The sequence below is a fragment of the Mesoplodon bidens genome (assembly GCF_964165515.1).
Source record: "Mesoplodon bidens genome assembly, chromosome: 6".
Classification (NCBI taxonomy): Eukaryota; Metazoa; Chordata; class Mammalia; order Artiodactyla; family Ziphiidae; genus Mesoplodon; species Mesoplodon bidens.
The window spans coordinates 118,770,552-118,794,582 of NC_138162.1; the positions used below are offsets into that span (position 1 = coordinate 118,770,552).

Here is a 24,031-nt window from a genome sequence, read left to right on the forward strand (position 1 = left end):
ATCCTGTGGTAGTTCTATTTTTAGTTTTTTGAGGAAACGCCATTCTATCTTCCATACTTTCTATACCAGTTTACAATCCCACAACAGTGCACGAGGGCTCCCTTTTCTCCATATCCTCACCAACATTTGTTAATTTGCGTTCTTTTTGATGATGGCCATTCTGACAGGTGTGAGGTGATATCTCATTGTGGTTTTGATTTGCACTTCCCTGACAATTAGTGATGTTGAGCATCTTTTCATGTGCCTGTTGGCCGTTTGTATGTCTCCTTTGGAAAAATTTATATTCGGATCCTCTGCTTGTTTTTAATCGGGTCCCTTCCTTCCTCTCTTTCTTTCTCTCTTTCTCTTTCTCTCTTTCTCTCTTCCTTCCTTCCTTTCTTCCTTTCTTTCATTTTTGTGTTGAGTTGTATGAGTTCTTCATATATTTTGGACTTTAACCCCTTATTGGGTATATAGTTTGCAAATATCCTCTCCCATTCAGTAGGTCTTTTTAATTTAATTTTATTTATTTATTTTTATTTTTATTTTTTTTGTGGTACGCAGGCCTCTCACCGCTGTGGCCTCTCCCGTTGCGGAGCACAGGCTCTGGATGCACAGGCTCAGCGGCCATGGCTCACAGGCCTAGCCGCTCCGCAGCATGTGGGATCTTCCTGGACCGGGGCACGAACCCGTGTCCCCTGCATTGGCAGGCGGACTCTCAACCGCTGCGCCACCAGGGAAGCCCCAGTAGGTCTTTTTTAAAAATTTTGTTGACAGTTTCTTTCACTGTGCAGAAGCCTTTTAGTTTGAAGTAGTCCTATTTGCTTATTTTTGCTTTTGTTTCCTTTGCCTAAGTAGACAATCCAAGAAAATACAGTTAAAACTGATGTCAAAGAATGTACTACCTATGTTTTCTTCTAGAAGTTTTATGGTTTCGGGTCTTACATGTAAATTTTTAATTCATTTTGATTTTTTTTTTTGTATATGGTGTGGGAAAGCAGTCCAATTTGATTCTTTTGTGTGTAGCTGTCCAGTTTCCCAGCACCACTTATTGAAGAGGGTGTCTTTTCCACATTCTGTATTCTTGCCTCCTTAGCTGTAGATTAATTGACCGTATAAGTGTTTATTTCTGGGCTCTCTATTCTGTTCCATTGCTCTAGGTGTCTGTTTTTGTACCAGTACCACACTGTTTTGATTACTGTAGCTTTGTAGTATGGTCTCAAGTCGGGGAGTATGATGCCTCCTGCTCTGTTCTTTCTCAAGATTGTTGTGGCTATTCAGGGTCTTTTGATTATCAGTATAAATTTTATAATTATTTTTTCTAGTTCTGTGAAAAATGCCATTGTTATTTTGATAGGGGTTGCATTGATTCTTGATACGTCTGGCTAAAGGTTTATCAATCTTGATTATTTTTTCAAAAAGCAGCTCTTATCTTCATCAATCTTTTCTGTTCTCTCTTTGGTCTCTATTTCACTTTTTTCTGTTCTGATCTCTTTATTTTGTTTGTCTGTTTCTAAGATAGTCCTCCATCTCCCCCTTTTGCCTAATTCTCTGTGTTTATTTCTATGTATGTGTAGGTTGGTTATGTTTCCTGATCTTGGAGAAGTGTCCTGTGAGGCCCAGCTGCACACTCGTGTCCGTCACCAGAGCTGTGTGCTCTAGGGGTACCCCTGTGTGGGTGTGTGGGCCCTTCTGTTGAGGGGGAGCCGACTACATTGGGCCGGCTGATAAGCAGGGCTGGTCCCCAGCCTGGTTGGCTGCCAGGCCCTGTGTTGTGAGGTGGCCGCTGGCCTGCTGGTGGGGGGTGGGTGGGGCAGGTCCGAGGGCAGATTGCCAAGTCTAACTTCTTACCTGTCATTTGCCTGCCCCAGATGCCAGGTATCCATTCTGATAGCCTCAGCTGGCTCCACCTTTTCCCAAGCACTTGACTTTGCCCATCTTAGTCTGTACACTCACTGCCAGGATTTTATCTCTCACGTAAACACATTTTGCTTTTCTTTAAATAGGGCCTTGAAAATATAATTAAAAAGCAATCTGAAAAATGTTTACATATTACACATAATGCATAGATATTTAATTAAATCTTAGAAAATTGTGTTTATAGCTCATAAACTATACTAATTTTCCTAAGAACAAACAAATATTTTAATAGACAAGATTTTGATTAACACGAATTCTAAGAAACATTCCTGATGCTAAAGCGAACAAATTCTGAATCATAGGATAAGTCTGATAAAAGAGACTCTGGAATGAAAAACTCTCTTCCTTGGTGAAGAGACTTGAGTGGAGGTACCACATGTACCTGGACAGGTGGAACCCTCAGGATGCTGAGGTGACCCCGAGGGTGGTCCAGGTGTGCCACCCACACCACCACACACAGCGGCCTGTTTGGGCTGTTCTGAGAAATGGTCAGAGTTACTAGAATTCCTCAAGTCCTGTTAACAATACAGTTTATTTGCCCCTCAGTACCTGCTGTGAGGTTGTTCATTTTGTTTTCACATGAAACAACCTTATTTTCACGATCGTAGACGTTTTGATTTTTGAAATGAAGAATGTATGTCTGTATCTAGCGATTCTTCTTCATATATGGTTAATTGATTTATGGAGTTGTAGAAGTACTTTTTTATTCAAATAACAGTCTTAGAAATTCATTTGTATTCATACCCTAATTCCAACATTAATATATGCCTGGATGAACCATCTTCTATATCACGGTGTATGTGCTTGAATGTAATTTGTCTTTCTACAGAAAATGTCATAAACCATTTTCTTCAGGTCAGAGATGATTTAAGAACACATAAAATCTATGATATTTAGAATTTTGGATTTCAAATTTACCTCAAATTTTGTAGAATAATTTGTCCTTTCTATAAAGTCTCTGTTCTGATGACAAAATGCTAAGTGCTTCCTTTGGATTTACTGAGTATAGTGAAAAGTTCATGACTCACTGTTCTCCATGTGTATGACATGAATAATATATTAAAACATGAATTCTGGTGAATTTATCATCATCTAATGTATTTATTTTAAACTAAACATAAGTAAATATTCTGCTGGTTTACAGAATGGTATAATTTGTCATCACCTCAAGTAAAATGGTGATGCAAATATAAGCAATATTATGATGCTTCCAATGTTGATGATACTTCAGCAAATCCTGACCAGGATGAAATCTACATTAAAAATACCATCTCTAGGGCTTCCCTGGTGGCGCAGTGGTTGGGAGTCCGCCTGCCGATGCAGGGGACACAGGTTCGTGCCCAGGTCCAGGAAGATCCCACGTGCTGCGGAGTGGCTGGGCCCATGAGCCATGGCCGCTGGGCCTGCGCGTCCGGAGCCTGTGCTCCACAACGGGAGAGGCCACAGCAGTGAGAGGCAAAAAAAAAAAAAATACCATCTCTATTGATATACTTCAGGAATCTGAAAGTGTTTAGGCTTCGGCAGTGTTGACTTTGAAGGGAATAATGATAACTAAAACTTTTTACCCCAAAGCTTATTTTACAGGTACCTTGTAAATTCACTGTTTAAGAAGTCATTTGAATTTTAATAATTTCTAGTAAATCTTCCAACTTTCAAAAAGATTTCACTTCTATATATAATAACTGTCTGAATTATATATAAAAGACTACCTCATGAATCAAAAAATGTTTATACAAGAGAGTAATGTCACAATCTTAGTTTCTGTGTTTCAGTGGAGTTTTAAAGTTAGGAAAAGGAAATGAGGTGATTACAGAGTCATAGTGTTGACTTAGGTATGTCATAGTGTACAGACAGGTGCATCTCCGAAAGCAAAAGCGATAAAGACATGCTGTTCTAATAAAATACTTTCTATTGATTAGAAGCCTGTGCTTGGTAGTGATTTCTCCTAATGTAACTGAAGAGCAAATAATTTCATAATTTCGTGCCTTGTGTTGATTGCACACAGTGAAAGAACAAGGCAAACATAATGTTTTATGTTTCTTGTTTCTCTCTGCTTCGTCTCTGTGACTTATGAGTCTGGAGGTGGTACAGAATAATGTCCCCAGTTTTCCAAGTCATTGTTTTGATTCCCATTAGGATTTTGTGCCAATCTTTTAATCAGTCATAGCACGGTTATTTTCCCTCTTGTGTCTTTTATGAGGTGATACCTGTTGCCAGACAAGATTTTAAAGTGGTCATTTGGCAGAATTTACAAAATTTAAATGAAGAAGATGTGTTTGGAGTGATCATAGGCTTCTTTTTGAGGGGGAAGCGGCCAGGGGAGAGGGATGAGGGGGTAAGAGAAGGTGATAAACCTTTTCCCACAGCCCACCCAAATATTATCACAATTTAAAATACATTAGTCCGAACTTCTTTCCCTATAGTGAGGATTAACACTACACTTCTTAGTTGTCTTTTGGGGTTACTTTTTTGTGAATTTGACTTATTCGTGAAAAAAGAAAAGCCAAAAGGCAGCAAATGTTTCCAGTAAAACCTCGTTTCTCATCTTGATAGAGACGTCAAATTACTATCCATGAGCAGTTTTTTTTCTTTTTTTTTTTTTTTTTTGCTGTACGCGGGCCTCTCACTGCTGTGGCCTCTCCCGTTGCGGAGCACAGGCTCCGGACACACAGGCTCCACGGCCATGGCTCGTGGGCCCAGCCGCTGCGCGGCATGCGGGATCTTCCGGGATAGGGGCACGAACCCGTGTCCCCTGCATCGGCAGGCGGACTCTCAACCACTGCGCCACCAGGGAAGCCCCATGAGCAGTTTTAATGAACAAGACCGAGTGCTGATTTCCTGGAGGACTTCTAACTACAAAGTGCTTGTGTAGAGATTCCCTGTTGTTTTTATTCCTACCTTGAAGGCCTTTGCCCATTTCTGTGTGAACTGTTCACACAAATAGGCCAAACACAAGCAGTTTTTTTTTTTTTTTCGGTACGTGGGCCCCTCACTGTTGTGGCCTCTCCCGCCGCGGAGCACAGGCTCCGGACGCGCAGGCCCAGCGGCCATGGCTCACGGGCCCAGCCGCTCCGCGGCACGCGGGATCCTCCCGGCCTGGGGCACGAACCCGAGTCCCCCGCATCGGCAGGCAGACTCTCAACCACTGCGCCACCAGGGAAGCCCCAGAAGCAGTTTAATCAAAGTGGAGAAACGGATATTTAGGAGTAGGTAGCGGAAGAGAATGGGTTTTCCCACTTTATTCCAGATCAAAGCCAGATGGATGTATCTTGAGTTCTTTCCACACAAGAAAGAGAGGATTGGCCCTCACCACCAAACCTGCTAACTGGGCTCTAAATACTGGTCTTTGCTGGAAAAGTGGTTCTTAGTGCTACTTTCTCTAAAAGTAAGCTGCTCTTATTTTCATGCGCCTCTGGGACGCCTGGTGAATTAGGTGTCTGCTTTCTAATACTATTTCTAGTAGAATTCTAGAGGGGGCCCTTGGGAAGGTTCCAGACATGTGAGTTGTTTGGGGGGCTGTTAAAAACACATTTCACAACCACAGATTAAAACCAGAGAACCCATATGTTGAAGTATAACTGTAGTCTGCATATAACCAGGGGAATCTTTTTAAGGAATATATTCTTATTTTATTATAGGAAAACCTTGATGATGAAACAAAAGTTTATAAAGAACACTGTATGGATTAATACATTGGAAATGAGGGTACAATTTACCAATTTACTGATTCTAATTGATCTGGAAGAGTTGGAATGACCGTGGAGGAAAGGCATGATGCTAATATAAATTTATTTTTTAAATAAATGCACTAAGTATGCTTGTTTTATTTTGTCAACAGCATGAAAGGTGCAGGAGCTGGGCGGAAGCAGTGGAGGGGCCCCCCGACATCCACCTGCCAGCCGTGCTCGGGGGTCTCTACCAGCCCCGTCTGCGGTTCAGATGGACACGCCTACTCTTCTCAGGTAAGACAGTGATCGTCATTTATTATAAAACATATACATATTCATATATGCATGTACATAGTCATTAGTAAGTGATTAAAACCGTTAGTTCTCCAGTGTGGTGATCCAAATACTTTAACATTTAAAATAACGTGAATAATATCACTAGTTGAGAATATGATTCAAACATTTATACGGTTGTTTCTCCTACACAGAATTTTTAAAGTTTGAAATGTTGACTCTGTGAACACTCTGAACCCTCAGATATTAAAACCAACGTTTCCTTTCTTGCTACTCTGAGAGAAGGCAGAAGCGTTACATGTATATAACAATGTTAACAGTTACAACAGCTGTCCCAGCGAAAATCTGTCAATATCATTACTATTTTATTTCATAGGTTATTTCCTATATTATCTCATTTAAGCCCCCCCCCAAATTCCTTACAGCAAAAGAGAAAAACAAGGTTCAGAAGGAAATAGCACACTTCACACATTTAACTGACACCGAAGCCCAGAAGTGATGTCTTCTCTGATTCAGTGTCTCTAGCTGCATTAATCTGCACCTCGTTTGATGCCCCATATCGTTCACATATTTAGGAGGTTTTAAGAACTTTACGTAATAGGACATCGATGAGTTTTCTTTGATTATGTGATAAGAAGGAATATGGCTCATGACCTCTTACCTGAAACTTCAGGGTCAGATGCGTTTATGAATTTAGATTTTTCTAAAATGTATTTTGAGAAGGTAAGATAGCACATTATGTAGTGTCCCCAGTGGGACTTTACCCTGTAATTAAACAGATCAACATTTCTCTTAGAAACTATAGGTATATTCAAGTTAAATACGATCCATGAAGTCTATAATGTAACCTTACCTCAGTTCATATCTAGTTTTGCTTAAAGCAAAGTAAATTCCAGAAGTTTTTGGCTATCAGAACACTGTGTTTGGTGCATACCACCTTATGAACCATACTTTGTCTCAGAAAATATTTCCCTACACCTTGCACCGGCAGTTGACAATTGAGAAGAGGGCTACAGGGACAAGGAAGCTTAATGCAGTCCATAGATACGTGCATAGTACTTACTGGGTGAGGCTACCATGTGCCTGTTTGCTAAAGTTTTCAGGGTGTGTGTGGGGATGGAGATGTTGCTAGGAGGAAGGAATGTGGCACCCATCCTCTCAACACTACCTCGATCTCCGGGACCCTCTGCTTTGCAAGCTGAAATTCCTGCTGTCAGTGCAAGGGAGAAGGAAACCACCTCATATTCTCACACCCCACAGCTCATGATGTGGAATGCATTGTGCTGATTTATTAACCCACAACAAAGGATGCAGATTCTAGTATTCAGCATGGTAGCTGGAGTTCCTTGGGAAGCAAATTTGACTCCTAAGTTGACCTGATGGACATTGATGATGGAACAGGCTGAGTCAAGAGAGAGACCGAGGTCATTCCCGGCATCCCCCTCGGGGAGCCCTGTGTCTTTCTAAGCCTCAGGAATGTACCTGCTGTGGGCCCTGGTGTGTTAGCACCGGGGAGGGGGTCATCCTCCCTGGAGAGGGCCAGCGTTAGGCCGCCACCTGCCTCTCTAGGACCCTCTTGACATGATCCATTCTCTGCCAGTGTACTGTCACAGGGCACAGAGGTACGATCACAAGAGGTTTCTACCTTTTGAGACCGCGTGGGAGTCTTTGTTTGATGATTTTAGAGAAACACAGTCTCCCACTCAGGACTAAATACTCCTGCCATAAGTAGACTAATGCATGTGGATTCACAATCCCTTGGGGTTTCCCACTGTTGTGAAGCCCCAGCTTACAATCCTACAACCTCATTGATATTGTCAATAAAATTATTCTAAATAATCCATCCTTGAATTATTAATTTAACATTTATTTGGATATGTCTCACTTTCAATGCGTACCTTGTTTGTATAGAAAGACATAAAAAGAACATGGTTCAAATGAATATGAGTTTTTAGTCACCCCAAACTTCAGTCCTCATTTCTGTTGATTCTGATTTAAGTTGGTGATTTTTCCACTTTTGATCACCAATTCTAGTCTTAAGTGTCTACACTGACAGCAGGCTGAACTGTATAATATAATGCAAACTAAATAGTGATCTCAGCCCAGGAGGACCCCAGACTAAACTCTTCTTACTAACACTTTTTAGAAATTCATGGGATTTAAATTCAAATTAAGGCCTCAGCCTTTCTTCTGCGAGACAGGCATTGCCCTAGGCTCTTCAGGCATCGCGGGAACAAAGACTGCAGAGGCCAGTGCCTTTTGGAGAAGCTTATCTTGTCATATGAACAAGATAATAAATAAGGCAGGTGCAGGAGTCACGGGACGTTTCTTCTGGCTCTTGCCTCACTAAGCTTTGTCAGTAGACCAAGCAAACCCTGACAGGGCAGATTTAAACAGCTTTTGGGGGCTGGTGGGCATTTGTGCTCAGAGTAAAGGTAGAGCTCCGAATCCCAAGCTCCGCGCAATCCGGGAAGCTCCTTGCTTAGAGCTGAGTGGTCCTGATATGATGAAGACTGGCCAGAGCCAGGCCATCTGGTCCAGGGTGAGGGACCCTACATCCGGCTCTGCTTACCATCCCTCCGTATTCTGGATACCCTGCACTGATGTACAGGGTTTTCGGTTCAGTTCAGTTTTGTTTTACTACTACAAACAGTATTCCTATATGTTCTATTGTAGACCCACAGTATTTTCTCATTACTTTCAGCTCAGTTTATTGAGATGAAGTTATAAGTTATATTCCACCGTACAACATAATTGGAGGAGAGGTCCTTACATAGCACAGTAGGTCCAGGCGCTGGGGCTGAGGTGAGAAAGACAGTTATCAGAAGGTCTCCAAAGGAAACTTTAGTCAAAGGTCATAAAAAGGATTTAATCTTGGAAAGTGCCCCTCATCACACAAAGGGACCGATTTTGAATAATTATTTTATTAGCCTTCAAGCTCTGAATGTGTCAGCTTGTGTAGCAGTCCTCAGAGGAGTGTTTTAAAAATGTTTACAGAAAAGACAAAGGCACAGATGAGTAACTGTGGAAACATAGATTTACTTGGAGAAATATTGGGACTCGTGATTTTCATAAAAAGTGTTTTTGTAATGTTATCTAATTTTTTTCATGTTAAGAAAAGCGATGGACTGTTTTAGAAATCTACTTAATCATTCTTTTCAGAACTCATGTTTTCTGAATTCTTCAGAATTCAGCAGTAGCAGAAAAATCAAGATATAAGTCTGTTCAAGGCTGTTTGAGAGGTAATCATTCCTGAAATTGACACAAAAGATGAAAGTCTCTGTTTCTCCCTTCAGGCAAAGTCTATTTGCATTGTATTGCCCGGCTTCAGTGAAATCAGGAATTGTTCTCCAATGTAGCATCTATGTTAGACTAGGGCATGTTTGTGTCTGACTTGTGTAAATTGTACGCTACATCTGCTGAGCAGAAGTCAGCAAATAATACTGATGTTCTAGAGCTCAGCCGGGTGTCTGTAACATGAACTCCCCAGGCACAATGTGCTAGGTGGTTTTTGATACTTTTCCCTCATTTTTAGTCATGCAGTGCTTGGGAGCTGAACTATTGCAATAAATAACGGTCAGTATAGGAAACTGCGTGTGTGTGTGTGTGTGTGTGTGTGTTGAGGAAAGGCAAGTAAATAGAAAGCTTATCCATCTTATTCTGCAGTTCCCAACACCAGCTGCAGAGATGCTAGTTAAATTGGTTTGGGACGAGGCCCTGGGAATCTAAATTTTAAAAGCTCCCCAAGTGATTTTTATGTGTAGGCATGATTGAGAACCACTGTTGCATCCCTTCAATCTATTGCCTTTGAATTCTTAGATATAACAGTTGTTGTGCTTGTATTTAATAAAATAGAACAGTAACATTAGCACTGAAGTGGAAGCATTTACTTTTCGCTGTAATTTGAGAAAATTCCATTTTAAGTTTCGACGTTCTCCTATTAGCATTTGGTATTTACGTGTCCTGCCTTCCTTCCCCTGAACACTTTGAGCTAATTTTATTTTGAAAGATTGACAGTCAGAAATAGATGTGCACTGTTTCTCTTTGAACTGCTTTTCCACTTGGCTTGGCTTTTGGCTCCTGGCTTGGGATGCTGTATTTTTGAGGGTTAAGGCTTTAATCTCTCGGTACCCCAAACACCTGTATCTCCTTCCCCAGGACTTTGCTTCATGGATTATTTTATGCTTCTCCGTAGCCTTAACAAAGACGTAGGCTTGCTTTCCTGGCCTGTTCAAGAGTCTTGAGTTATATATATTGAATGAGTTTAGGACAGTGTTCCCTAGTTTCTACATTGATTGATATATATATATATATATATATATATATATTTTTTTTTTTTTTTTTTGCGGTACATGGGCCTCTCACTGCTGTGGCCTCTCCTGTTGCGGAGCACAGGCTCATGGGCCCAGCCGCTGCACGGCATGTGGGATCTTCCCGGACCGGGGCACAAACCCGTGTCCCCTGCATCGGCAGGCGGACTCTCAACCACTGCACCACCAGGGAAGCCCGACATTGATATATTGATTTATTTTTGAAATTATAATCTTACTTTTGTGTAACTGTGTGTTAAAATGGTCTTTCACCAAACTCCATAGATATTATAGAGGTTTTGTAATTTTATTATTTTCTTTAATTATGTTAAATGTAGTTCCTTAGAAAAATGAAAAGTTGGGAAACGTATATGTTGTCACACACTTATCTTTGAAGCAGCGACCATCAGTAAAATCTGAATCTACATTTTGACCCATGGTCTTTACCGCTTGTTTCGCACTCTGCCTTGCCAGTTGCTCCATGACACACTGGGCACTCTTTGCCACGGCTTCACCAAGACTGACAACATTTACCAGCAACTCAGAGAATGCCAAATTCAGTGATTATTCCAAAGCTCTTTCCTTATTAGGTGGAAATGAAGCAGTGTGCAGTGTTATGAGTGTTATGAGTGTTATGAGTGTTATGAGTCCCTTATCATCTTCTGCTTCTTTTTGTTCTCAAATCCCTGATGGTCCTAGACTGTGCAGTGACCACAGCACCTTTGGACAGAGGCTTAGCGAGGACCTGGGTGCCTTGCCCCAGGGCACGGAAGTTCGGCCACGCTGCTGTGACAGGTGGACACTGAGTTCTGAGGGCCTTCCCAGTGCTCGGACCAGTGCCTCCCAGGGCGGATGCCAGGGCTCGGCTATGGGGACCAGCCCTGTGCCTGCCTCTTGTTTGACATCTGCTATAACCTGTGCGTTGATCTTGCAGTGCGGTGACCCATGACCTTTTCACTACATTGAACTTCATAGTCTCCTATAGATACGTTTGTCTACACTGATCAAGCATTTATCTTTTTGGGGGCAGATACTGTAAACGCTTTGGGTATATTAACTCATGGTTGTCCCTTTTATAGATGCACTGATGCACAGAAGTGAAGTAATTTGCCCAATGTCTCAGTGAAGTCCAGTGTCCATTGTCTAAATCGAAATCATTTTTGCTTTTGCTTTTTTTTTTTTGGCTGTGTTGTGTCTTCGTTGCTGCGCATGGGCTTTCTCTAGTTGCGGCGAGCGGGGACTACTCTTCGTTGTGGTGTGTGGCTTCTCTCATTGTGGAGCATGGGCTCTAGGCGCACAGGCTTCAGTAGTTGTGGTGCGTGGGCTCAGTAGTTGTGGCGCGTGGGCTGTAGAGCGCAGGCTCAGTAGTTGTGGCACATGGGCTTAGTTGCTTGCAGCATGTGGGATCTTCCCAGACCAGGGCTCGAATCCACCTGCATTGGCAGGTGGATTCTTAACCATTGCATCGCCAGGGAAGTCCCCACTTTTTTTTTTTAAATAGGAATTTGGAGCAGAAAAACTTTTTAAAAAATTAAGTGCCCTTCATCTTTTTCTAGTTACTACACATAATAAATGTGATGACTTTTTATTTGAATCACTAAGTAAAGATGGCAATATATGCCCTTTAAGTTTATAGTTGCTTGTTTCTCACGGGTTTGAAGCCTGTGGTTTCAGAGCCCTTTTTCAGAATTATATTTTTAGAGATTTTTGCATGATATGGAAGCCTAAATCATCAGTTTTCTATGGTTATAACTTCTTGTAGAAGACAATCTTCTGTGTTTTCTTAGGAGACTGAAAGTTTTAACTCTTAGGTTTGTGTGTACGTGGTGATTGGTCTTTGTGTTTGCTAAGAGGCAGGGGGTGAATATCACTTCTTCAGTGTGGCCAGTTGTGGGAACATCCATTTGTTGTTCTTGCCCCATCAGATTGCCTGGGTTTCTTTGTCAAAAATGAAGTGGTCCTGAAAGTGTGAGTCTTTCTGTGTCTGATGTTTTTTTTTTTTTTTTTTTTTTTTTTTTTTTTTTTTTTTTTTTTGCGGTATGCGGGCCTCTCACTGCTGTGGCCTCTCCCTCTGCGGAGCACAGGCTCCGGACTCACAGGCCCAGCGGCCATGGCTCACGGGCCCAGCTGCCCCGCGGCATGTGGGATCTTCCCAGACCAGGGCACGAACCCGCGTCCCCTGCATCGGCAGGCGGACTCTCAACCACTGCACCACCAGGGAAGCCCTCTGTGTCTGTTTTGTCATCTGCCCCTAGGATGTGCCGCATGACCTGTTTGCCTGTATCTTTATGTTAAGTTTTGAATTCAAGTGCTGCAAGTCTGAGTGATTCCACCTTTTCAGTGCTGCTTCAGCACTTGCCCTTTGTATTTCCATATGAATTTTAGCATCGGTCTGTCAATTTCTACAAAAAAACAGCTTTGAATAATCATTAAGATTTTGTCAAATCTGTAGATAAATTTGAGGAGATGGATAACAATCTTCAAATCCACACACTAGGTATATCTCTTCATTTTGTTAAAGTTAATAAAAGTTTTGTAGTTTTTGGTATAGGGACCTGTAACATTTTTTTGTTAAATGTATTGCTAACTTATTTTTACTAATGCTACTGTAAATTTAGTTGTGATGTTTATTTGCTAGTATATTGTCATATAACTAATCTTTCTACACTGACCCTGTTTATTGACACCTTGCTAAATTCACTTATTTCTAGCAGTGTTTTGTTGTGGCTGTCTCAGGATTTTCTACGCATATAATCATCCTCTTTGAATAGACACAGATTTATTTCTTCCTTTCCTTCTTTTTATGCATTTTTTCTTTTTCTTGCCTTATTGTTCTGGTTAAGCCTTTCAGTATAATATTCAATGTACCTCTTTGCCTTAATCCAAATTTAGGAGAAAGTTTTCAGTATTTTACCATTAGGTATGAAGTTATGTACAGGTTTTGTATATGCTAATCAGGTTCTCTGCAGCCCTCATAGAATAGAACATGCAGGGTCAGTGTCTATATTTTGTGTTATTATCTACTAAAAATGGGAGAACAACACATATGTTCACTGGTGGAATCTCCGTGCTTTCTTAGATAATATAATTTTTGCCTTTTCAATGAAAGGAATTTGTATTTTGTAAATATTCCACAGCGTTTGCATTTCTAAGGAGACAGTTCTCTAAAAATCTTTACCTTTGTAGAGCATGCTTGAATATACATATTCTTTAAGGGAAGTGTAATAACCGTAGTCGTTGGCATGTAGTAGCTGTCGCTGTGAAAGTCATATAGGCAGGAATTCCTAAAATAATTGAGCAATGATGTCAAGTAATGGTCTAAATATTTTGTGTGCTAACCTAACATTTAAAACAACCCTAGAAGACAGATTCTGTAATGGTCCACAATCATTAGACAAGGGAAAGGAGACACAGAGCAGCCATGAAGCTGGAAAGTAATGACGCCAGGATCGAGGTCAGCTTCAGGCGCACGGTGGCCACTGTGCTCTTCTGGGCGTGGACAGGCCAGCGAGCTCCTGATGGATGCACTTATCAGGCCTGGGTTTTACCCTAGTGATGTCCTTGGTAACCTCAATTATTCGTCACTTTATCAAGAAGCAAGAATCATGATAGGCAATAGGAGAGATTTAGAGAAGCCATGTATCTTCCAGCTCTTTAAAAACTCAGGTTATAGCAAGATAAAGAGGCATTCACGTGTGAAGGTAACTGAGGCATTCTTACCCTGCTGGTAGAAGGCGTTCCCGCTGAGATATACCATGAGTTTCTAGCAAGTTCAGGGCAAGCATGCTGGCAGCACCTTTGGAAAAGCTGTGTCTGCATCTCTTTTGTCTAAATCACAACTCGTGCCAGCAGAGAAAAGCTTCTAAGAAAGCTAATACTTAGTGCCTGCCTAGTGTGTGTGGATCGCTGCTCTGAGTTACTATATTAATGCATTTATTCATTAATGTAATGTGACAATTTACATATGAATTATTCCTCAGACAACAGTAGGAGACACAAAAAACACTAATATTTTTAAGAAAAGGAATCTGAAGCACAAAGATATTAAATATATTCATAAGGTCACAGGGCTGATAAACAGCAAGGCTAATAATGTGGCTACAAATAAAAGTACAAAAGATATGAAATAATAATATGTAATAAATCAGTGTAATGTAGTATGGTATGTATTTATGCATATTAATGATTTATTAATAGCAATGTGGATAACATTATTATAGGAACGTGGTGTTAATACAGTGAGAAATTATTTTTCTCGGCAAAGAAAAGTCAAGTATATCCTGTATAGTATCTACTTATATGTGTGTAGATTTATAATCATGTAAATTATGGAATAAACACAGTAGTGTGTGGCTGTCATACCCTTCCAGTGAACGCATGGGCAAATTATAGGTTTCCTGCCATCTCTCTGTGATCACTGTGTGTTTCAGTGTCTGTTATCTCGCTCCACCTCAATGCTCTCCACCAAGGAAATGGGTCCGGTTCTGTGAACAGACAACAGGTTAAGGATGCTATGGCTTCTGAAACAAGCCAATTAAACAAAAGCCAGCTGAAACTAGGAGGCAATTAAACTCTAATATAGAAACTGGGGGGGCAAAAAAGAAATAATACCATTATTGGGTAATAATACCATTATTGCGGTACAATATTTATCCCCTTGAACCTGTTCTCTCACAGACCTGGGGTTTTGGATTTCACCACCTCAGAGCAGAGGTTGGGGAAGCCCCAGGATGATAAATAGAATTTAAGGGATTCTTTGTACTCAGTACACCTGACACTTGAAAATCCTAACGTAAGTTCTCTCTGTAGAAAAGTACCAGGAATCCAGACTCCTAAGGATTCTCCAGATGGTATTCTGCCAACTCTTTGCTCACATACCAATAAATCTTATAAGTAGAAGAAACACACTAATATAAATAAACCAACAAACTAAATGACAAAAGCCAACAGGTAAGGAGGGAACAATGTAAGAACAAAACCAGACAGGTTTCAACACTTAAATATCAAAACTATCAGATAAATAATTAGGTAAAACAGAACATACAACCACTATATGAAACGTTTTTAGTGTGTAAAATGTTTACAGGCTTAAAGTGGTATTGAAAGATACAGGAAGACCAACATAATTTCAGAAAATATTAGATTTGAAAAATAACCAAATATGACCTATTCAATTAAAAATATGATTAAAAATTAAACAGATGCATTAGACATTAGATGAAGAGAATTAATGAACTATAATATATGCATATGCATGTGATAATATACATTTAAAAACAGAAAATATATGTAACAAAAATAATAAGTTGTTAAGTATATAAACATAATGTTTATGTGTATATATTTGTGTATTTATATATTTCAGAAAAATGACTTGATATATTTCAGAAAATATTTCAGAAAAATTATCCAAAAAGGATAATAGGGGATAGAGACCAGAATGAGAAGAAATAAGTGAATTTAATCTGAGATACAGAAAGAGAAGCCAGAAATAATAAGGTGGAGAAATGTTAAAAGAGATATTGAAATTTTTTCCAGAAATGTTGAAAGGCATGAATCTACAAATACAAGAAGTACAATGTGCCAGGTGAGAAAAGTAAGAAGCAATGATTGATTATCAAAATAAAATCCAGCCAGGTTAAAAAGCCATATTACTTGCCAAAAATATTATACCATTACACAAACAAAGATGATCTCAACAAGATTAATAGAATTCATAAAACAGTGGAAAAGCACACTTACAACATTGAAAGCTAAAGATAATTAAAAGCAGATACTTCAGGAGAAAGTCTCTTCTAAGACGGCTACACAAACATCCTCGTACAGAACAAACTATCTGTGCCTCTAATGGGAAGACATGCAGAACTATGCGTGACCTCGCAGAACTGCCTCTTATCATATCCACCCTCATTCCCTGTCTTCTTGGCCAGAGGCTTCTCCTGTAAGTACCTCGCTCCATCAACCACGGCATCCATACGATCAACAGTGCAGGGGCCAATCCAGGTCAGTTTGTCTCAGGCAGCATTTAACGAAGGCTGACACCCAGGGCGATCCAAGCAGAAGGCGAGACCAGCCTGTTTGCAGTGTTGACACCTCCCCTCTCCAGGGCCCCAGGCCCCACCTCCCCACAAATCCCGTAAACCCCCAAGGTCTGCCTTAGAAATCCAAGTGGCTTTTGCCTCAAGTGTCCGTCTTCGTCTCACCACTTGGCCTGAGGTTTTAACCCAGGGACAGCAGGATGCATTAGTGACTGCGTAGACCTCACTTGGCCGAGGAGGCTTTTAGGACAATGATGTCATCCAGTGGTCAGTCATGAAGCTGAAGTGAATCCCTTCCAGGAGCAACATGGTGTCATTGATCACCTCACCTAAGATCAGTGACAGTTTTTATATCAGCTTTTCTAATTGGGTCCCTCCTGTTAGGGAGAGAACTTCCTGCAAGATGCTCGTAGGGATGAGTCAGGTGTGTCACATGGAACTGAATGCCCGAGGGTCCCTTCCCTGTGGAGAGAGCTCCGCAGGTATCTGAAGGCTATACCGTCTGCTAGGGGCATTTCCTAAAGCAGGTGATGGTCTCAGACCACCCAGCGGGAGCACATCACCATTTTTTTTTTTTTTTTTTTTGCCGTACGCGGGCCTCTCACTGCTCTGGCCTCTCCCGTTGCGGAGCACAGGCTCAGCGGCCATGGCTCATGGGCCCAGCTGCCCCGCGGCATGTGGGATCCTCCCGGACCAGGGCACGAACTCGTGTCCCCTGCATCGGCAGGCGGACTCCCAACCACTGCACCACCAGGGAAGCCCCCACATCACCATTTTTTTAAGACAGAGGTGAGTTCATGCCTGGTGTCCACCACCAGTAATGTGCAGGGTGTCCTGGAAAGAAAGTGTTGTTAAAAGTGCCATGACCTGCAGGCAGGACCTTCGTTGTTCAGGGAACATAGGGTGACAGGGCATCCCATGTGCCCTCCAGCCTGGCTGGGAGAGCTCAGGTGTCCCAACTGAGTTGGAATAATAGACTCTGCCCCTTGTTTTGGGAGTGAAAGCTGGAAAGAAGCCTGTTCCCTGTGTCTATATTTTTCCCAAAGACAATCCTGGTGGCATCCATCCACCTCCGAGGATGGCTAAGAATGGGGTCTGGGAAAGGCATCTGGACATGTCGAGGGTGTTTACACAGGAGTTGCAGGAGCTGGTCCGTGCCTTCCTGTTCCTGGAGGCTGCGTGGTAAGTTAGGAAGGATGGAGAAGGGGGTCCAGGGAGGGCAACTCCAGTAGTCAGGTATCTTAAATAAGGCATCTGCAGCACTGGGGGGGCACACAGGGCACCCGCCTTGAGGGGGAGAGACAGGCATTGTTCTGGAAGATGGAGCATCTGTGACGCCTCTCCCTCCACCACTTCCCAGGGCCTAAGGTGTCCCCTCCCCGGGCATTGGGGTTGTGGCTCTCCCTGCGTTACCGTAAAATTACCCTGCAATGACTGCAACTCAGAGGTCCCATTTCTTCCTGTCAGCCTCTCAACCTCACCCATAAACATTTCATCCATAAGCGTCCAGCCCAGGAGGGAAGAGGGCACTTCTGTGAAAGTTAGAGAGACCCATTACATCCCTGCCTGTGACCTGCATGGACAAATGTCCGGGACCACCTCCATCCAACAAGGGAATCCAGCGGCTGGAACCAGAATTGAGTTTAATGCCCAAGGTCCCCTGTGGACAGGCCGTCACGCAGAGGTCCAGCGTCGGACCAGCCTGCAACATCAATTAGGAAAGAAAGTAAAGATCCTGAAGGTTTAAATAAGTCCTTATAGGCTCTCTCGTGCTTCCGTTACCCAGGAGCCAGCTGAGCGGTTCTGTTCCCTTTCTGGAAGCAGTGGAATTGTGACCACACTGCCTTAGTCAGTGAGACAGGTCCAGTCAGAAACCCTTTTGAGCAGGATTTTGAAGAGACCAGCCATTGCCTACCAAGGTCAGTTGCTTGTGGACAGTGAGGGGCAAGGACTGTCCATTCAACACAGTCAGCTGTGCCTGTCAGCCTGTGAATGAGTAGATTTTGTGATAAAAGTTGCCCTAAGGTCAAACGACAAATAGTCCAGTACGTCAAACTCATAACGCAGATATGTCTCAGCCCTGCGTCCACAGTCCGCTGATGCAACTGCAGTTGCAACAGTGTCAGCTGAAAGCGGGTCGGGAGAGACTAGGCCCCAGCAGGGTTCATCGGGGATGCAGTGGGGCGTGGACACAGCCTGCTGGACGGCTTCCGGTCAGCTTGTCGGCTGAGCTGAGTAAAGGACCACGTGGAGCACCATCCTTCCCCCCCCAGGGCCCTAAGGGAACAGTCCGGGGCCGGGGCTCCTTTGCGGGTGGCGACCTAAGGGGTAACAGCGTTCCTTCCGCGTGCGAGACGCTGACCCTGCGAACCCACCCACGTAGTTTAAGGAGCCGCAGTGAACGGGCCCCTGAAATTTGTCCGGAGTGGATTGGCCATCCCCGCCGTGCACAGCGAGGCCCGACTCTCCTTCGCACAGGGCTCTTGGGGACGCCCAAGATGCCGGGCCGTGCAGGCGTCCGGCGGCTCTGGAGGCAGCCGGCGAGGAAGGGGCCAGCACGGGAGCCTCAGCGACCGCGCCCGGGCGCCCCCCCACGAGGGCCCACCGCTCCGGCTCAGGCAGCGCGGGGCGCCGGCCTCTCCAGAAGGGGCCCCCGAAAGGGCAGCGGGCTTGCCTGCCCTGCCCGGGCCCTCGGCTCCATCCAGTGCCCCCTCCCCAGCAGGCCCGGCATGTCCGTCGCGGCCACACTTGCACGGCCCCTCCCGGGCCGCAGCCCTCGGCCTTCCGCCTCGTTCGGGACCTGGAAAGATGGTCTCGTGCTCAGCGGAGCGGCCTTCCGTGGCCCGCCCGGCGCTCGGGAGCCGTGAGCAGAGCCCGTGTGGCTCGGTGCCGCGCCTTGCGCCCAGGCCCAGGGGTTCGGGAACCGGGGGACAGTGGGTGAGCCTGTCGCCGGCTTTGGCTTGGGACTGGCCTGGGGGCGTTTGCACCGGGTATCTCCTCCTCTTCTTTTTTTTTTTCTTTTTTTTGCGGTACGCGGGCCTCTCACTGTTGTGGCCTCTCCCGTTGCGGAGCACAGGCTCCGGACGTGCAGGCTCAGCGGCCATGGCTCACGGGCCCAGCCGCTCCGCGGCACGTGGGATTTTCCAGGACCGGGGCACGAACCCGCATCCCCTGCATCGGCAGGCGGACTCTCAACCACTGCGCCACCAGGGAAGAAGCCCTCTCCTCCTCTTCTGACCTGGGCTCGGGGCCCGGCGTCCTCTCTCCTCCAGAAAGGGTCTTCACTGCCGCAAAAACTGGAGAACTTGGAGGGTCTGGGATTTTTACCCCGTTTCATGCGTGCTGCAGAAGACACGGGCCTCCTGGGTCATGTGTCACTCACGACACCAGCAGCTCGGTCTTCGTGCTGGCGTCCATTCTCCTTTCCCCACAAGTCCCAAGGGCCGTGCGGAGTGACCCGGCTGGATGCTCCACACACACGGGGTTTGTGTCACAGCAGAGGAAAACCCATGTGTGACCACGGGCTGCAGACAGGCCTGCCCACCCTCTACCCCCTGGGGGGAGTTCCCTCTGTTTTACTGAGAAGCAAACAAATCTGCCTTCCCTGCAGAGGACGCGTCATCTCTCTCCGGCAAGGACACTCGATGTTCAGACAAAATTAAGAGATTGCACAAAGCAGAAGGCACTCAGTGCCCCTGCTCCAAGATGGGTAGAAACATAGGAGACCCCTGGGGACTCGACTTCCAATACTGCAGAACAGTCGGACAAACTAGATCTTCAGATAAAAGCCGTAAAAGATGAAAAGGATTACTGCATATGATGAATGTGTTAATTCACCTGGCAAATCGAAGAATTCCAGTCTTATGTGTGTATAGTTAGGCGCCAGATACATAAAGCAGTTTCTACAGGGAGAAACTGTTGCATCTCTCTAACACCTCCTGAGATCTCAGCGCTCCTCTCTTAGAAACTGATGGAGCTACAGGAAAAAAAGTTAGGTCCCTCCCTGGGCCTTGCGCTCCGTGGGACCCACTGCACGAGGTGGGTGGAACCAGTACCTCGGTCCCGGAGGGGTGCCTGCCTATGCCTGAGAGCTTGGGCGTCCAGTGCGGCTGCTCCGGGACCTTCCATGCTGAGGAGAGGACCGTGAGCGGTGCTGTGGAATAATTATGGAAGTAGGTCGAGCATGTGACTGGATCCACATTTCTCCTTGTTGAACAAAGTGCTGACAAGCGCGGAAAATAGGCCTGAAGGGATCCTGGGCGTTGGATCGGAATCAGAGGGCTGAGTGTGAACTCATTTGAGTAGTTTTGTACACAAGGATGCCTGTGAATTGGTCACAGATGTATGTCTGTGTGTGTGTGTTCCAGTAGGATGGTAGTTTATTCTTAATATTGGATGCACTGTCCGCCTCAGAAAGGCCGTCTAGTTTGCTGTCACTCTGCTTCACCTGACTCTGGCGTTTGTCCTTTTGACATTCACCTTCCCTGTAGTAACTCGTCCTTCATCCGTCCTTCCTGGGAAGCGGAGGATCTTCTCTCCCATCACGGTCTCGGTTGCAGGTGCCCTCTTGAAGTCAGTGGACAGAGGGCACCCTTGCTCTGGAGGCGCTAGCTCCTCAGTTACCCCCTCCCCTTTACTCAAGGGGACACTTGACACAGCGGGAAAACCAAGTCTTGTGTCCCGTTATCTTTGTGTCAAAGCCGATGGCACCCCTCTTCCCCTCTTTCTCTTTCCGTTCATCCCAAAGGGCATCTTTGCTACCAGTGCATCAAACTGTATAGGGCAGCTGACCTTTCGGTGCATGTCTTAGCTTTAAGAGTAGTACATACTTTTTAACAGGCGCTTGGTATTTCTTAAGCATGATAAACAAGGCATTTCCTCATGCTTTCTATTTATTAGACAACAGTTAAAATGCAAAGTTCAGTATGTAAGCCCCACAGACATTAAAACGTGTGCACAAACTATCACACGTCCGTGTTTCCATGTTTGTATTAGCGTTGGTGTCTTCTGCTGCTTTGAGGTCTTCAGAGGCTTTTCTCTTGTTACCTAAATGTAACCTTCTATCCTGATTCTTTCATCTCCTTGTATGTTTTTTAAAATACACCTCTTGTTTCCTACTCCCATTCTTTTTTTAAAAATTCACTGTCATTTATATCTGTAAAGATAATGTCTCCTCAAATGTCATCCTCATTTTTAGGAGTGCTTGGTGTCGCGACGTTCTGTATTCATCCATTTCTTAAGTATTTTTAACCACTCCTGCACCTCTGGAAAATTCTGAGTTGTTATCTAACAAAGTTCATGTTATATATATGAAGGTAAATAAAGGAAATACAAATCAATAGTCATTTAAAATAGTTGTATTAATTTCATGTATGTATTGTATCAGTCATCAAACAATATGTTTTTATAGGTCTTATTTTAATTGAAACTATTACTGATACTTGAAAGAAGCTTTGATCTGGAGTAATTTAAGTAAGAATTTTGGTTTAATGATAAAATTCAATGAAACATGTAAGCATGAAATGATGGTAAAATAAACATACTATCCCTTTGACCCTTAAAATCTTTTAAATTTATTACCAGATTTTGAAGTCTAGAATAACTGTTTACAACAATGGCCTAAAAAGAGGAAAATCCATACATGAGCTCTGCCTTATGCACAGAAATCACGGACTAGGAGACCCTGACTAGATGGTCCTGCAGCTCCACTAAATGATTCAATGTATGAAAAGCGGGTTTTCTTTATGCAAACACTAGCAGCCTTGCCTGAGGTGAGGGACATTACGCATCCTGACATTGTAGGGTTACTCTGGATTAAATTGAGTTGAAGGCAGAATGCAGTGTAGAAACCCCAGGGACACCTGGGAACAAAGACTCAGCAAAGGAAAACCAGCCCCAAACCAGTTCTGAGTCCGCCCTCCACGCCCACCGTTTTCTCTTTGGCGTGTTCTGAGCTGCTCTGCGGGATGCTGTAAGCTCTGTGTGCCAAACAAGGCAGGTTTCTGCGGTGAGGTGTTTAATTTTGGAAGGAAGAACATCTGTAATACTCATTCCTGTTTGCAGAATTGGAGACATACTGGTCCAGAGACTACACTAGAGGTAAGAGAATGTGTGTGGTGAGGTGAGGGTTAAGGATGCTCTTCCTGCCTCAGTCTCTCCGGCCGTTCTCCTTGTCCGGTGATTGAGTCGTCAGCCGGAGCAGCAGTATTCTCCTGTTCATGTCGACAGGACAGGATAAGGCTTGTAAATGTATGAACTCGGGTTAAAACATCCTTCCTGCCCTCCTGTGACCTCACCTCGGTCGGCCCACATTCCGCTGGTCCTTTCCGAAGCCCGGTCTCAAGATGCTGACTGGAGGCCTGGTGGAGGGCAAGCCAAGTGTCTGGAAGGAGGGGACCGACATGGCTGTCGGGGAGCCCTGGAGACTGCTCGGGTGCAGGACCCTCATGTCTGTGCCCACACCTGCCGTGAGCCCCCAGGGGACCTGCCCGCCCCTCAGGTCCAGTTACGAATGTGGGAGGGTGACAGGTCACCTGAGTCCCCATGTGAGGGTGTGTGATGGAACATTCTGTAGTGGAAAGAGAAGTAAGGTGCCCGAATCAGCAGGGTGTTGCTCCTTAACAAAATGTAGGGTGTTCCAAAAAGAGACATGAGGGTGTGCGTGCAGATGGTAAATCCCAGCTGAGGGAAGGGGTCGGGGTTTTACCCCCTCCTAGGCTGCCTTGGGCTGGGCTGGGCCACACAGAGCAGGGACCAGGAAACCCAGGTGGAGGCTGTGCTGCTCAAGGGGGCGCCATGCTGAGGTGAGGAAAGCCGCCTGTGAAAGCGCAGGGCGTGTCTGAGATACTGGGCCTCTAAGGTATTAAAGAGGGATGATGTGGTGTGTTAGCCAGTCCAGCCCAGGTAAAAGGGAGGCTAAAAAGTGATGCATAGCGTCCTGTGTTCCTTAGTTTATTTTCACTTGAAGAAATGTGTTTATCACTACAATACCAAATAGAACATTGTTGCTGTTTTACCTACTGCTAAATACATTCTTGTTCTACATTAGAAACACTGCAAAAGAATGCTTGAATCCCACTTGAGCTGTGTATTGATATTTCTGATCAGATGGAGAAGCTAAGTTTGACTTGTCAAATTTATTTTTTAAAGTATGCCTGTCTTACTCAATGATCAAAACAGTAATGCATCCAATCCCAGAGCTTCACACTCAGGGATGCCTCATGAACGTTGCTGTTGATAAACTGTATGTTGTTGTCTTAGCTACTTTGTATTTTCTGGGTTTTCTGGGAAATTAAAGTACTTGTAGGGCTTCGCTGATGGCGCAGTGGTTAAGAATCCACCTGCCAATGCAGGGGACACAGGTTCAAGCTCTGGTCTCAGAAGATCCCACATGCTGCAGAGCAGCTAAGTCCATGCACCACAACTACTGATCCTGTGCTCTAGAGCCCGCGTGCCACAACTACTGAGCCCGCGTGCCACAACTACTGAAGCCCATGCACCGCAACTACTGAAGCCCACACATCTAGAGCCCGTGCTCCGCAACAAGAGAAGCCACCACAATGAGAAGCCTGTGCACCACAACAAAGAGTAGTCCTTGCTCGCCACAACTAGAGAAAAGCCCATGCACAGCAACAAAGACCCAACACAGCCGAACGTAAATAAATAAATAAATTTACTAAAAAAATTTTTTAAAAATAAAGTACTTGTAGCTTGTTTATACCATTGTTTTTATTTTGTATGTGTTACTTTAGTGAATGCTCAAGAAAATACACCCTAAGGAAGTGTGGATCAGGCCTTGGGAGTTTAGTTAATCCATCTGATG

At 44.2% G+C, this 24,031-nt stretch overlaps 1 protein-coding gene across 4 annotated transcripts in view; it reads left to right on the plus strand.

Annotated features, from left to right (window-relative positions):
* Positions 1-24,031, plus strand: part of SPOCK3 (SPARC (osteonectin), cwcv and kazal like domains proteoglycan 3) — a gene marked incomplete at both ends in the record, with an annotated part of 386,995 nt that overhangs the window by 251,778 nt on the left and 111,186 nt on the right. For 3 of the 4 annotated variants that reach the window (XM_081237230.1, XM_081237231.1, XM_081237233.1), the window contains one exon: positions 5,738-5,861. The exons of the other annotated variant lie outside the window; for it this stretch is intronic. In XM_081237230.1, the coding sequence (XP_081093356.1) occupies positions 5,738-5,861 (124 nt within the window). The remainder of the gene's footprint in view (positions 1-5,737; positions 5,862-24,031) is intronic. 4 annotated transcript variants of the gene reach the window in all.